Source organism: Osmia bicornis, chromosome 3 (genome assembly GCF_907164935.1).
Source record: "Osmia bicornis bicornis chromosome 3, iOsmBic2.1, whole genome shotgun sequence".
Taxonomy (NCBI): Eukaryota; Metazoa; Arthropoda; class Insecta; order Hymenoptera; family Megachilidae; genus Osmia; species Osmia bicornis.
In genome coordinates, this window is record NC_060218.1 from 2,172,479 (window position 1) to 2,188,512 (window position 16,034).

The window sequence follows — 16,034 nt, forward strand, 5'->3', positions numbered from 1 at the left end:
AAAAACGACACATACGGTTTTTGTATAAATCTGCATCTTGTTATACAACACATTGAGCCTTACAAGTATATTCACACGTAGTCTTTGATGTATTTTGATAAATTCTTTCTCTATACTCCCTTCACCACCGCTATGCTAGAAAACCGAAAAAGCGCCATCTTGTTTGCTATTCGAACGTAAAATGTGAAATGTGTCGATGGTTGTAAGAAGCAAGATTATTAAACGAAAACAGCGATGAGGATGCGAGAACTCGATTGATCGAAAATGCTTTTCGTAACGAAAGTAGCGCGTGTTCCTCGTACGGACAAGGAACAAATAACTGTATCTACGAAGCACTATTTTATCCAGTTAATTTGTACATTTAAACAGTCTCTACGAGAGAACACGTATCGACCTACGTTCCTAAGGTCTAAAATTAGTAGATTCTCTTGAAAATTCTTCTATAACGTTTACAGTTAGTAATTCAAATGGCATGTCCAGTCTTGAGACAGCTCGTTGACGAGCGCTAGATATATTTTTTCTTTATCTCGTTCGTGATCATCGGATCTTTGTTACGAAATCGAGAACCGTGTATTCGGGTTATAAACGAACCCCACGTATGGATCAAGGCTAGTCAAGAAGTGCACAGAGCTGCAAATACACTATCCTCGTCAAAGTGTCGCATCGGACGACGAGAAATTTCCTTCTTTCAAAGAGATTCTGTGCACCGATTTACGTTCGTCGATGGTCCAAAAAGTTGAAATTCCGTACGAAAAAGAGACTAAAGGAAGCTACATATATATAATATATAGGTATTGTTTCCATATTCTCGGTCTACGATCTGGTAGTGTTGAACGACAACTTTACAGGTTTCAATTGATATCACAACGTTCCTAAAATCTACGTGTCCCTATTATAACGCAAAGTGTGGCATACAATCTTTTGCTTAACACTGTGTTTCTTTTTTTCTTTTTTTTTTTTTTTCTTCTTCTTTGGTAATCATCCGTGTGATTGCTAACACTCGAGATTCGATGTTAGGTATGGGACGTACGCCGCAAAAGTGATCGTGGTGCCGTACAACGTTTCGCCCATTGCCATGATTAGAATTTCAATGAAAACAGATGAAAACGGTTCTGAAACGTCTCGCGAGATTGATTACACGGTCAAGTTGTCAATCGTAGAAAATATAATCGTGGCAGTACAAACGATCGGTCGTCAAACGTGATATATTTTTTTCTTTTTTCTCTCAAGCTGGGCAATGAGCGAACGTTGTTTTACACTCGACAAATTAAAGGGGCTTTTCTTCTACTTTCAGAGCGGCCGTTTAGAAAACAGCCGCAATAAAATAAGGCACCACGTTCGACGCTGTTTCACGCGATCATTGGTATTACGGAGTGCGATCGTTGGTTGCTCGAACAAGCCGCTACAAAAGCTCAAAAACGGTCTCGTTATTGCTACGTTTCAACCCTTTCGCTGTGCGCCCTCGTTAAGCTGAACTAAAATTTAGTATTAATCTTCTCTATTGACAACGAACGATCAGTGAAATAACGTTTGCTTCCCGCAGCGAAAGGGTAAATAGCACTGAAACACGATAATTGCACCCCCTTTGATATTGACTTCACGTTTTGATACGTTTGTTGACCTCGTTATTCGTCTGGAAACGCGTAAAGTTTGCCGCAAGACGATAAAATGAGGCGCGATGCGATCACGCGACACGATGTATCATTGATCCCCGTTGAACGTATTGTAGTCGATGGTGTTCGCAACTAAACTAAAGATCGGGATGAACCGCTAGTCAAACCGTCTCTTCGGTCACGCTCCTAGGTATCTGCAACACGCTGATGCTGAAACGAGAGGAACTGATTGAAGGGAGCTGCCCGAATTACCGTCGGATCGAAGCAGTGCTTTCGAGAAGCGGAATGAAGAGATACAAAGATGAATGAATCGCGTTTGGTCGTTGATGCAGTGATAGGGAGACCATCACAAATCATCGGTAAATGTGCCGCGAGTAGCGAAGCAGAGTTAATGGACGTAGCAAATGAACCAGAGCGAATGTACGCGATCGTTTTGATCGTACAAAGTGATAGCCTAGCCCTACCAACAAGCTTGTTTACTTGGCGACGCCGGCTATCCTCGTGTCGTCTTGCATTTCGACGACGATGGTGTCAGGATCGGGTACCCTATTCGCGGAAATGCATCCATTCGCGATAGTGGTTGGTAGAACGGTCTCTGACTGAAAATTATGAATCTCAATTACATTCAGCTTCGTTAGGAATTCTATTGTGAATGAAACGCCTGGAAATACCTGGTAGGCTGCTGCGTCCAATGCCATCAGTTCCTTTTTCGACAACTGTTCAACCACGGCAGCTGCGTAACAATCTCCCAGCATGTTGTTGGTGGTACGTATACGATCCCTATAATCGTTACGATCGTGGAAGAGATATAATATTTTCGAACGGAAATAAATTTAACAGCGGGCAGATTAAGGGGATTTAGAGCGATGCTGCCAACTGGGTCGATGGCCTAGTTCACTGGTGGCTAAACGAAAGCTGGATGGATTAGTAGGGCTATACTTACACGAACCAGTCGATGGTGAACAAGAGAGAAACGTTATAAACTGGAGCGTCGATGGCGCTTAACACGACAAGCAGAAGAACAAGGGCTGCGCTCGGAACTGACGCCGATGAGACGGACGCCGCGGTCGAGGTTAAACTTGAGAAGGAATGCTTGAATTAGCATTAAATCGATAAACTACAGGACACAGATGCAAAGTGAAAGAGAGAAGTATGCTTACATGACCGTTATAATTTCACCAAAGCCCAATACGATACCGTGCATCTGAGCGATGAATATACTGGCTACGGCGACGAACAGCGCCGTCCCGTCCATGTTAATGTTGCAGCCGATCGGTAGAACGAATCTGGTCACTCGAGGATCGATCCTGAGCTTGTCCGTCATCAGGCGGAACGTGACCGGAAGCGCGGCAGCCCTGTACAAAGTTGCGTTAGAAATAGTTCCGGCAGTGCTTGCGTCGAGTGACAAAAAGAAAAGAAAAGAGAATTCGGTTCTCGTTGACGCGCTGCGTTGGCCGGTGTCCACGAAGAAAGGGTCATTCTGGTGTAAAATCATGTGTCATTAATTCTCGAGAGATCTCGTAACTGTTGCATGGTCGTGAATGATGCTTCTGAAGGGCAATATGGCAATGAAACGGATGAGCACGAATCCATCGGGCGCGAATAGGATGCAAGACGACAAAAGGTTGAGGGTACGCGTTATGGTCGATTGATAGAGCGTCCGGCGATTACAAATTGCAATGAACAGAGAGGGCTCAAGAGACTAATAATAAACCAGAATGACCGCGAAGACGAACTGAAAATCAACCAGGGTTAATCGTCGAATATTCTCATTGCAGACAAACTCCGTCCATCCCGTCTCCTGGTCGTGTGTTTTTTTTTTTTAAATCTTTTTTTTTTTTAAGCTCCTGCAACAGACAATCGTATGTATCTTCATGTGTGCGGCCATCGATTACTTACCAAGGCCACCCTCGGTCTCTGAACCACCTGCAAAAGGCCGCGTGCAGCGCGTGTTCTAATACATCATCATGATATTCATACAGTCTCTGTTCAGTTACACTGAGAGCGGTTTCTCTCAGTCAGAACCTCTCTTCTGGAAAAAGTTAATATCCACATAGAAAATAAGTTGAATTAGAATATTGATGGTTCAGGACGTTTGCGATCTTGACCGCCGCGATGATAGGACGGGATGGTTTCGTTCACGCTATAGGTACGCTCGTGATACGGTTACAACTGTAATTAGTAGGTACTATTGTTGGTATTATCTTCGTTCAGACCTCGTTTCTCTGATGATCGAGCTTTAACTATAACGTGAATAAACCGTAGAAAAAAAGGTTCGAAGTCACGCTCATCGAATTCGTTACTGGACGAATGCTTCTCTGTCCCAAGATGCATCGAAGGGAACGAAGTTGCAAGATGAGAAGGGACGAATTAGGAAGGGAATAAAGTTCCAGGAAACACCGAGGTAGGTAAAGGATATTGAAGATGCCGAATGAAATGCTGATGGATAAACTGAAAAAATGATCGTTGCTTCGCGTGATCCACGGTAATGAACATAGTCAGAGAAAGAAAATGATCGTAGCTCGGGGCTTCTGGCCAGTGATGGATGACGCCGGCAAACCTGGAAGAGCGGGCTCGACACGAGCAAACAATATTTTTTTCAGCTTTCCTCTTGTTCTGGGAAAATACTTAAATGGTAAACGTGATTGGCATAAAAGCCTTTTTCTCTTTCCGTCCTCTATCCTCCTCCTCTGTCCTTCCTCTCGCTGCAGGAGGACAGAAAATTCGGATAACCAAGGCCCTCGAAGGCTTCCATGCCAATAATCAGTCCAGTTGACACGGAGTCAGCTGATTTCCGGTTCAACAGACACGGATATTAAACAATATTCTCCGTGTACAAATCGTTTCATCGTATTTTAGTGCATGGAGTACCATCGAAATTTCGATTTTAAAAATTTTTTTATATATCATTATAAATTGGAATGAATATTGACCGAAAGTTCGTGGTTATCACTAATAACCGGGAGTATCCGCATCCTAAGTGCCATCCGGAACTGCATACCTCTCTCCCTTTCTCTCTCTTTCTCTCTTTCTCTCTTTCTCATTGGCAACGAAGAGCTTTCCCCGCGAGCAACACTCAAGAAAACATAAAGGTCCCGTAAAGGAATAGGAACGGAATCGACGGGAAAAAAGGATTCGACAGCGTTCCACAACGAACTTGACGCTAGAACAACGGGCGATAAACTGAAAATAAATTGGAAATCTACAATTTCAACGGATCTGATTGAACGTTGAGAAACGCTGCACGGAGTGGATCGTATTTTGGAACGTTGGACAGGAGTACGGCCTCGCAAAGCCTCTTCTCGGCTGGCTGAAACACATTTGTCTCTATCAATCGATTCGAATCATGCGTTCACTTGTTTCTCGAGTCTTTCTTGTATCGTTGCACTATTCTTTACTTTTCTTTCGATAGAAAAACATAAACGAGAAAGACGCGTCGTTGACTAGAAGAAAAATATAATAAAAGAGTTCGATGGGAAAATTAAAGGAAATCGCGTGTAATTTAGCATAGGAGAAGGAAAAGAAATTGTAACGACGCGACGACGACGACCGAGGCCATGTGAGGTAAACGAATAATATTATGGGTACTCTGAAGGTCGGGCTGAGTTCGAAGATCGACGACTCACGTTGATGCCATGGCGAAGGCGGTCAGTGTACCCTGGGCGAGGCCGGCGTAGAATTTAAAGGGGTTCTTTCTCACGAAGGCCAGATAGATCAGCTGCATGATCACCAGCTGATAGAAAAATACACCGATCACGATCGTGACGATGAACCAAGCGAGCTGCGACATCACCAAAGCCAAATCGGTCACGCCGAGTATTTTCCCGGCTATTACCGAGGTGATGCCAACCGGTGTCATCCTGTAGATCACAATGGAAATTATATTTCCTCTGTCAAATTGAAACACGCAACCTCCATAACCATACGTACCACATCACAGTCGACACCATTCGCATGATGACTTCGAATACAGCTTTGAAGAAGTCGATCACGATCTGGCCTTTTTCCCCAAGCGTTCCCAAGAACGTGCCAAACACCAGACAGAAGAAAACTATGCCCAGGGTGTTCGTACCGCTTCTGTATTGAGTTACTCTCATCAGCTCCACTTCTCCCATGACATCATTGGACATGGAATCGCTGAGATTTCGAAAAGGCTGAGTCTTTGGAACGTATACCGTGTGCGCCTATTGGTAAAGTTGAATTTCAATGTCAGAATGCGGTGTACCTTACATCGTTAATTAATCCGAGGGTTAATCGTTAATTATCGTCGAGTATTTTACCTGCTGAAAGGCTGCCTGGAAAATATTGTCCGGGAACATGTTCCTGTAATAGACGTGAAAGTGCGACTTAAATGCGTTGTATATTTTTCTTCTTTGTTTTTTTTTATAAATGTTTAATCGATAACTGCATTTAACGGCTTCCGTGGGCAATTCACGATATAGCGCATAATTCTATTAGTCGACGATATGCACCACGGACACACGCTTCAAACGAGCCTCTTCTGCTCGTACAAATAAAAGTACGCACGATCGATGAAACTTCTATTCTCGTCTTGATTGTGTGTCATTCGACTTTTCTTTGGAAAAAAAGTTCACCGATCATGAATCTCGCGTGACCTTAATCCTTACCTCGAGACTCGCGAAACTTGGAATAATTTCGTGCAAGACGAGTAATCAATGAATCCTTTAGGGCTAAGTTTATATCTTATCGAACGAACGTCTATTAATAGACTTTTCGATTAGCCAGCGGTTGATAAACCTTTAACCGTTATTGATTCATCTATAACACGATCGAAATAATAAAAACCGAGTGTGCTAAAAATAGCAAGACTTACTATTAGCTAAATTATAAGACGTGTAAGAAAATTGAGAAAAAGTTCCATTTCGTTATCGAAGAAATAATTTATCATTTACGCCGTTAACAATCGCTTATCCTCGCAATGTTCATAAATCAATTTCTCTTTCGACCTTAATAAATTCGTCCCTCGAGAGGTTAATGGAAATGAGTAACAGAACGAATTCGATCGATTTCTCGAATAAAAAGAGGAATGTAATCGAATCGGCTAACAGGCAGGGCTGTCGTGACAAATTGTCGCAGGTATTCTTGTCATCGGCTAGTTCACAGTGAAACGAGTCAAGCGTTTCTCCAACGACCGACTAAAGGACTCTACTTTTATCGTGGGAAATTTCCGGAACTCTGCTGTCATACGTGACGACGCAAAGGCACGGAAATAACGAATGTGATAATCGATATCTAACAACCGATACGATGTCTCGACGATTCTCGAAGAGATAAGAAAAGATTACTACCTTCCCAAATCGAGCAGGCTGTCCAAGATGTTGACGGCCCTTCCGCTGTGCGAAGTAGTCATCGATTTTCGAATTCCCGGATTACCCGGGTGAATAAGTAGAACCAGGACAACGCCAAGGACAGCATTCAGCAATGACGTGAGTATAAAGTATACCAAAGTTCGAACAGCGATCATACCGTTCATTCTTGCGTTCAAACTGGCAGAGCCTGAAATTTAATTGCATTTCTTCAGTATAGTTTCTTCAAGTATTCCTGCCAATATCCTTTTATGATGATAAAATAAAAATACTTTCTTCGCTGACTTGCTCAAAATATAAATTGACCCTTTGAACTATAATTATTTCCTTACAAGGGGAACGTCTCACCTTCGGAACACTGATTTGTAGGGGTCCGAAAATCTAATAATTTTCTACTTATTTTAATTACAGAAAGTTGTCTGTTTACCAGATATAAGGCTGGCGATCACCAGTGGCAAGATCATTAGCTTCAACAACCTCATGAACAGTTCTCCAGGATAACTGATTAACATAACTGCGTCATCGCCGAGGTTCAGGGGTCGCAGACCGAACCCTGAAAAAAACAATGAGATTACAAGTATAACAGCTGCTTTTAGAAGGCTTAAAGCTATTCAAGGTGAGGGCGAGCAAATGACGCAATAAGATGTCCTGCTCCTAAAATGTGATCACATCAATATTCAATTATATTGAAGAAGCAAATGATTAAGGGTATTTTTAGTTTTTAAGGGTATTCCAAGGAAATAAATCAAATCGTCAATAGGGTGTAAACAGGTCAAGTTATAGAAGAGATTGCTTTATCGACGTGTATGCGCGAAACAGATGAAAGCTTTCGTCGAAACTGTTGCATAATTGAGTAACTAATAGGAACGATTTGCATAGATTTAAAAACATCACGTAAACTTCCTTCGAGAGGACGTTTTATCGTTCGGATAATAGGAAAGCTACTATGTTGGAATTAAAATGGACTGAAAGAACGAACGAAACAGTAAATGAAAGCACGTCGACGGCACTCGACGTGTTTGAAAACGGGTCGCTTTTCAACGCATCTTTACGTCAAGGTTGAATTGTACAGATGAAACGTTCGTTCAAGGTTGATTGATCCTTTGGACTACGTAGAGGCACGTTAATTAGATGATACTTTTGAAGGAAACCTCTTACCTATCATTGACACCTTTTAACGGGATAACGTGATTACCGATTTTACGTAACCAACGTTAATTTCAATGTGGGTCGTTCCCGTTGATCGTAAGCGAAACCTATCCCATGCATGCTCTCTGTTCGTCAAGTTCAAGACAACCGATCATTCCTTAAGAAATTAATCGTCTCACCGCGATGGTTACACAGCAGGAAGAACGTCATCGAAAGACGTACATACTATACGGTATTTCATAACGAGTGATGCAAAGGGTGTGTCATGTCACTGTCGATGTGTTTTTCCCTGTTCTCATACAAATTTTAGTTGATTGATATTTATTACGTCTATGGTTAAATCATGAGTCAATAACACTTGCGATTCGGCGCCTACCACCCCGTGGGGGCGTTCGGTGCGCGGCTTATCGTTCAACACATAATCACTAAATTGAAATTTCTGGAAGCACTTTCTACGTGCACGTTTTCATATATACGGTTGGATTACTTACAAAAGATAAGTGCTTAAGTACTATTACCACATAGGATACTGATATAATAATAACTAATGCAATATAAAATATAAAATTTCCCAGTCTTTTAATGAGTTGTACTTGTTATAAAATAGCTCGCGTTTCATAATTACGAAGCCGTGGTCGTAAAATAGCATTCATAACTGACAATGAGTCATTAGCTACACGTGCATGATATTTGTACACGTGACATGGGAGGACATGTTGTGTCAATAAAAAAGCACAATAGAAAAAAGAGTGGAAAGTTATCTTGCCCGTGGTTCGTCATTGATTTAACAGCACCATTGTTGTGAAAAATAAGATCGGCTCGTATCGGATGAACTCGACCTTGGCACGCTTCCCCGTAATGGACGAAAGCGTAGGCTGCTTTTGGCACGATGTAATCGTTATCTAGGATACGTAACGTATCTGGAAATTCTCCTATACAGTTTTTCGCTACATTTACATGTATTCAAAATGAACATTCATGAAAGTTTCATGAGTTGGTCCAGCTAGAGGGCAATGTTATCCTTTCCTCTCCCTTTGGCTCCGCCACGCACCCCGGCTGACATTTACTTGGCATATCGTCGATGGGTTCATCAAGGAATCAGGTCAACGCGTTCATCAGAATATTCCAACGCGTGGATGAATAAATACAAGTTGACGTTGATATTAATTGTAAAATTGGTGGGTACTTACCAAGTAACACGCCAAACATCACGCCGGATAAGGTGACCACGAGGAGAAGATTCTCCCTGATGAACTTCCTGGTGTCGGCGGTCACCTTACGGGGACCCTGAGAGGCCGACACGTCCTGGCCGTCCATCTTGGCGAACAGATAGTCGGAGAACCGAGCCGAGGATTTCTCCTCCATTTCACTGGGCCGCCAGTAAGCGGCGTAGGTGGTGCTGGTGGAGCCGGTCGTGCACGAGGAGGCCGATCCTCTGGGCGATCGGCCGGCCGATCCTGCCAAGCTCCCTTCTCGCGATCTCTCGCGGCTAGCGGCGGGGCCCCGGCAGCACCACGACGACGACGGGTTGCCGTTTTGGGGGTGTTTCGGGAAATCCGTGCGGAACGAGCAATCACGCGCTCCCACCAGACGTCCCAATAGCCTGACGGCTTTTCTGGAACTCGGTATCTCGATCGTGGTCCCCAGCTGCCACTCGACTTTTCACCGATCCAATACAACACGTATACGTTTCGCGATTTCACCCGTTCCAATACCCACTGCTAACCAGATTCCTAATGGATCCTACCGTTAGCTTACGAAGAAACGACGATCACAACGAAGATGGAGGTGGTAGGAAGATTCCTTGGAAGAAAAGTTGGCGATCGATGTTCGTGTCGAGGTCACCGGTCTCTTCGAGTGTTCCGAGTTGATTCAGCCTGAACGTTCGCGCTGTTGCACAGGGTCAGTTACCTCGCTGAGCTGCCACTTTGCACCTTGTCGCGATATCGTCGATTCGTGTATGCACACGAAAACTCCAGCTCGCGTGTCCTTTCTTCATGGAACGACCAACAATCGATCGTCCAGCCACTCTACCAGCCACTTGAGAAAACTACTAACAGAAAGTGTATGGCCTGAATTTCGATGCTCGTTTTATTTCTCGATGCGTTTATCGCGAAGGACGAGCCCCAACTGGCCGGTTACTGGCGGACATATACGTATTGATTTGCTGACGCACCTCTTTCCCCTACGACCCCTCGTCGCTTTCACAGGCTGAACAGCAGAAGCAGATGACGCTTGCGCGAACTCCGGTGGCTAAGTCGGTCGCCTGAAACGAGGATTGTGCACTGACACCGATGATATTGTCGTTCGATCGTGCATCACGAGCAACGGTCAGAGGGGAAAAGTACAAAGGGGTCGAGATAAAGGGGAGACGAAAGCTTTGACACCTAAAAAAAAAAATAAGAGCGGAATACGTAACGTTTCAAAGCTCGAAGGATCCTTCTGCCGGATGAAAATGCATTTTCATTGCTAGAGAATCAGAGAGAAATCTAGAAACGAAATCTCTTGTTCCCAGGCCCGTTTAATTTTTCCACTCGAATGTCCTGCTTTTCTCGAGCGTTCTCGTTTAGAGATAAAACTTTCGCTTCATAAAAGTGATTAGACTAATAGAATGCAACAATAGAAATGTACTTGAACAATCAGAAAGAATACATCATTTCTGGAGTAAATTTCAGAATATTTTGGTCGCAATTGGGAACGTGTACGTATTGAACGAAGCGCGAAGTAGTACGAGGCTGAGTTTCAGGGAAACGACCCGATAACTGTCCGACCGAGAACGTAGAGGATCTACTTGCGTCTGACCATAACGGCTTTTACTACTGGCGGAGTTGCTGATTGTTGAAAGCAGCAAGAGATGGAAGCACCAGACTGTCGCAATAATTTATGCGATTATTATTTTTCATAACAATTGCGTTTAACATTAAAAAAGAAATATAAAATTTCGAAAATATTTCGCTCTTCTAATATCAATTATTTTAAAATCATACTATATTTCATGTTATTCGTCATATTTTTCACGTTTCTCTTCTCGATTAAACGATAACACCTGTGGTGCTGTTCACGTTCCAAACATGACCCCTGACAAACGATTCTTCTCTTATTCGCACGTGAATCTCTCTTATTATTAGATGCCAGTTCCCCTGTCATGCTTGTATGATAAATGTTCCTCGAAATGCGTGAATTAGACGAACGATTGACGAAGAACTCTGCACTGGAACGGTATCGAGGGACAGGGGGTCATCGTTGTTGAATAATGGAAGGCAACTCCTCGTCGCAGATCGTTCCGGTGGAGCGATGCCGGAGTTGGATCTCATCCTGCTCGTAAATAATATATAACCGTGAACGTAACACCGAGAGCAGCTTCTATAAGAGAAGCCTTTATTTATCGGCTTCTTTGAACGTATACATCCTCCTGTTCCACATCTTTCTTCCTACAAAAGATGGAATGGTCACGCATTCGCATCCAGATTGTTCGAGGTAACGTTACACCTTTTCCTTTCTCCTACTTCTTTTACCTTTAGTTTTCCCTCTATGACGAACATAGAGGAAAAGCAGGTAAGATTAGAATAAGAATGAATGACAATCCGTGGATCTCATTACGAGAAGGGAATAGCGAACGAACGACGAACAGATTGAATTTGTAGGTGGAGCAAACGAGAGCGGTATTGAGCAAGCTACTAACGGGAGAAGGAGAAACGAACAGGTGAATCCTTGTGATCGGATTGTCGTCACGTTCGACTGCGCATACACGTACCTACCTACGTAGGTGTAAGCGGATCAAAACATGAATGAGGATCACAAGACTGTTCTAACGAAGCAGTGGCAAAAACTGCCTAGGAACGCGAGATTCAGCTGATTGAAAGTTATAAAAAACTCGAGTTACCTGTATTCTTGCAGAAATCGGCCGATTAAAGCTACGAACGGAGAAGTGTAGAACCTCAATTTTACTTACTTAGTCGAATTTACTTTCTCCAAGTGCTGTAAAATTATTTCCAGTGTAACCTTTCATACATGTTGATGTAATAATTTAACAGCGTCAGTTGGTAAATCTTTACAAACCGTTGCAATTTAGGTTGAAAAATATGAATGTACGTTACGTACATACGTAGGAAGAAAAATACTTGACATATCGGATTGCTGGACCGCAATTCCAGGAATTCTCTCTTTTCAACTCAAGATTCAAATAACTACGCCTACATGCATATGTATATTAAACAAATATTTAATAATGTCGCAACGAGCGTACGCTCGTGTATTACCTCTCTGAGATATCACTGGTCTCTAACGAATCTAATCGTAAATTTAATTTCCTTCGACAGTGAACACCAAACAGACAAACCAAATTTAATAATCAGCCAGCAACGTCGATACAGGGAATGACGTTGTTGTTTCATATTTGCCTCGTATCGTCTGAACCATAACGCGATGCCCTATTGTTTACTCGCGAACTGGTAAATCGCTTTAACGAACACAAACAGGGTGTAATTACGAGGACAAAGGCGATCTAGGCACGAACCCTTGAACGCTGCCTGTTCTTCGCCATTAATCTTCCTTTACCTTTATCCCTGATACATATAGCTTGCAACGGCGAAGCCGATTAAATAGCCTTACAGAAAATACAGGATCAGGGTCCCATATTGCAATTTTACATTCCCGAGTGATTCGTCGGATAGGGGAACAGAAGATAAGACGTACTCCTACAATGTCAATTACACCTGCGTTTAATTAAGGTTTCATCTTGTGTCGAATTATACGGAGGCTTCCAGAGCGAAGATGACTGATTCAGGGCGCAGAGGTGCTGGCAATTACTTATCTCGTTGATCGATAACGCTTCTTACAAAGATATAAGAGGGTATCCCAAAAAGGTTGATCGGTTCGATTCCCTAATCCAGACTTAAGACAGACTTAAACTTGAAATCTGACAAAAGTTTCTCGATTTAGATTTCGGCAACTTGTCGAACACCGTGGATACGGATCGAGGACAGATCGGTAAGGTGGAACACAATGAAGGTAAAAAATAGGAAAAGGCGAGAAGCAGAGAGTGGGAAAGGAAACTGGCCCGAGTAAAGTAGATTTAAGAATCGCGTCCGCTGTTGCTCGTCGGAATCGCCTGGAGCTTGAATAGAAGTCGGAACTGTGGTGAAGACAAGGGCCATTATGTCGGCACGTAAAGCGACGTCAGCCAAAGCTCGAGTGTCCGTTCTTTCTTGCATCTCCCGGCCGGCTTCCATTCTTTCTCTCCTTCTTTTATGATGTCGCGCTAGTTCGTACAGTAGCGCCCTTCCTTCTGTTCTTCACCTATTTTCCTTTTCTTTCTGTCTCACTGGCCGTCGAATCGCCCGCCTTCCCTAGGTCAGCAGGCTATTCCCACACATGCTAGGTAGATACCTGTGAACCTTTGAAACTTCCCTCAAGACTGCCTCAAAAGATGCATCCCCGTCTGGAAGAGAATATTTCTCAATTTACCTCATTCGCGCTCGATGCTTCCAGGAAAACCATAATTAAATTTGTCGAGCGTAATTGCTTTCCAACCAAGAAAGAAAAACCTCCTATTTCCTGCTTCTTCGGCTCTGCAACCGTACAATTGTCGGGGTTATTTCGAATGCACCGCTTCTGAAACTATGTAAATTTGTTCGGTTGTTGAAATTTCTTCGTGCTACGGGCGTAATTGAGCCTGTTTTTTTAAGTTTCAGAATTGTTCTATCCCGTTTCGTTGTTAACGCAAGCTTTCTTTACGTTTACGTCCGCTGAGATCGATCGAGTATCTTGAAAACTTCTAGCTCGACTTCAGTACTCGACCGATTGCAGCACCAACGCTTTCAGGTTGCGAAAAGTCACGTTCCATCAATTAAACCAACCAGCTAATAACCGATCGTCGATCATTCTGTTTACCTTGAACAGCTTTCCCTAGCGAGTCATGCACGAAGACGCGATGAAGTTTAATGTCGTTATTCTAACGAGACCGGTTAATTTATTTGCTGAATAAATCAAGGTGAAACGTTTAGCTTGTGCAAATGAAATAATCGGATGAATAATGAAGGCATCAACCGTTAGGAAGATTCTTTGCAACACTGTTCCTGATGGAAAGAATTATCTGGCTAGAACAGCGAAATGAAGATGGTGTTTGTTATCAAGTAACCATAGATTGCTACGGAGAAGGTATTGTTGTTGTTACAATAACGTTTCAACATTAGGCGCGGGAAATGCATACACCCTTCGTATCTGCATGCAACGTGTTCTAATTCACGCTACGTTTGATAAGCAATAAATTACGCCGACGTTTTCCGTTGAAAGCGGAACAAAGATCGCGTTCAACAAGTGTAGCATGCGAGAAATTGCTTTCAGAAAAGATGAACTGTTTACGATGAGATGAACTCTTTTCCATCCTATTTTTCTGTCGGTTGTATATTTTCAAGCTAAATGTACACGAACAGACAGTGTTCCTTTTCATAAGACAACGCAATTTCGAATCTCAAACAGTGAAAATTCTCTCTTCATACGATAAAATCAAAACACTTCTTCTTCCTCTTTTGTGTAAATTTTCAATTGTTAACGAAGTAAAGGGCAGAATCCAGATAATTAAAATACAAAGGAAGATTATTTCTGAGGGAAACAAAAGAAGAGGAGTAAGGAAAATGTGAACAGGATGTAATCAAAGGTACATCTATTCTGGTAGGAAAACGACTTCCGTTCGCGGCTGGCGCAAAAGGGATTTTGATGGAGAATGCACGTAATTCGGGGGAAGATAAAACCAAGGAGAAATAGGGAAGGGTAAACCACTGTGTTTACATAGCAAGTAGCTTGATCGAGCCGATTACTCTACCCCACGAACGAGTTGGTTTTCACTCTTAATTATCCATTCTACTTGGTGCAATTTCGTAACACATTGGCACAAAGAAAGAGAAATTTATATAAGAGAAAGACACTCGTTAAGTTTGTTATAAATCACGAACCTTTCTTTCTTTCATTGAAGGAAGGTGAGTTAAGCGTGAAACGATTTCAAGTTTTCTTAAATTTCTTCTCTTTACAATAGCGATAGAAAAGCGTGCTGGGTGATGAATGAACCTCCGTAAATAATACTCAACTTTGACAAGAAAGAAACGAGGACAAGCTCTTTCGGGGAAGGGGAAAACAATAGGTTCTTCTTTGTTTGCAGAAGACCAGCAGTAGGAAGCAGAAAAGATAAGGGAACGATGCAACAAAGAAGAGAAAGAATATTGACGATTCAGATTTGATCGCGAAATCTGGATGCGAGGCTTTAAACTTTGAAACAACGGGGTTTGGAAGGATCGTAAACGCTTTTATCTTAGTCGATCCTCGATCGCTGGTTTCCGGATTACAAACGCAACCTTGGGGAAAGCTTCTCTTTCCGGAATGTCGTTTCAACCAGGTTCAAGCAAATGAGTTCAGCGAGAATTGCTTCTTAACGGGGAAACAAGATTTACGCTGGAAAGAGACTTAATTTAGCACGGAGCATTCCCTCTTCCTAACAACGTTTCGCTCGGCAAGATTTATTTTTCGCATTAGGCAGAAACGATATTTAATTTCGCGATCGTTCACCTTCGCCTCATTCCCTTCGACCTCGATTCTGATAAGAGGATTAACCACTTCTTAGCGTATCGTTTATTTATCAACCGCTAAAAGATTGATGTTTAATCAGTCAAGTGTAAAACTTTTCAGAAAATTCAACGTGTAAATTGACTTAACTGGTCGCAGAAGCATGTCGCGTTAAAAGGTGTCAGAGGAAAACGATACCTGCGTTTACTTTGCATCGTGTTCGGTAATACGACACATGAATGCCGTCTGAATAGACCGAAGCTATCGTGGGATCGTATCATGGACACTCAACGTGATCTAATAAAGCGAGTCGACCTTCGCGTAGCGAATCTTTTCGCCGTAGAATTTTTATCGGATACAATAGCGAGACGCCGCTGAAATTTCAAAT

General features: G+C 42.7%; 1 protein-coding gene across 2 annotated transcripts; it reads right to left on the reverse strand.

Moving 5' to 3' along the window:
• Positions 1–70: 70 nt before the first annotated feature.
• LOC114878168 (excitatory amino acid transporter) lies at positions 71–9,750 on the reverse strand. Of its 2 annotated transcripts, none has more exons than XM_029191653.2 (11): positions 9,280–9,750; positions 7,368–7,493; positions 6,923–7,130; positions 5,894–5,936; positions 5,544–5,797; positions 5,240–5,473; positions 2,774–2,968; positions 2,557–2,691; positions 2,285–2,393; positions 2,094–2,212; positions 71–1,823 (listed from the first exon to the last, which is right to left on the reverse strand). In XM_029191653.2, the coding sequence occupies exons 1-11, from the start codon at positions 9,452–9,454 to the stop codon at positions 1,775–1,777; spliced, it is 1,647 nt and encodes a 548-aa protein (XP_029047486.1). In that variant the 5' UTR covers positions 9,455–9,750; the 3' UTR covers positions 71–1,774. The 2 variants fall into 2 exon arrangements, with proteins under 2 accessions (XP_029047486.1, XP_029047496.1); XM_029191663.2 differs by having other exon boundaries at positions 2,078–2,212; positions 9,280–9,551.
• Between the last annotated feature and the right edge of the window lie 6,284 nt (positions 9,751–16,034).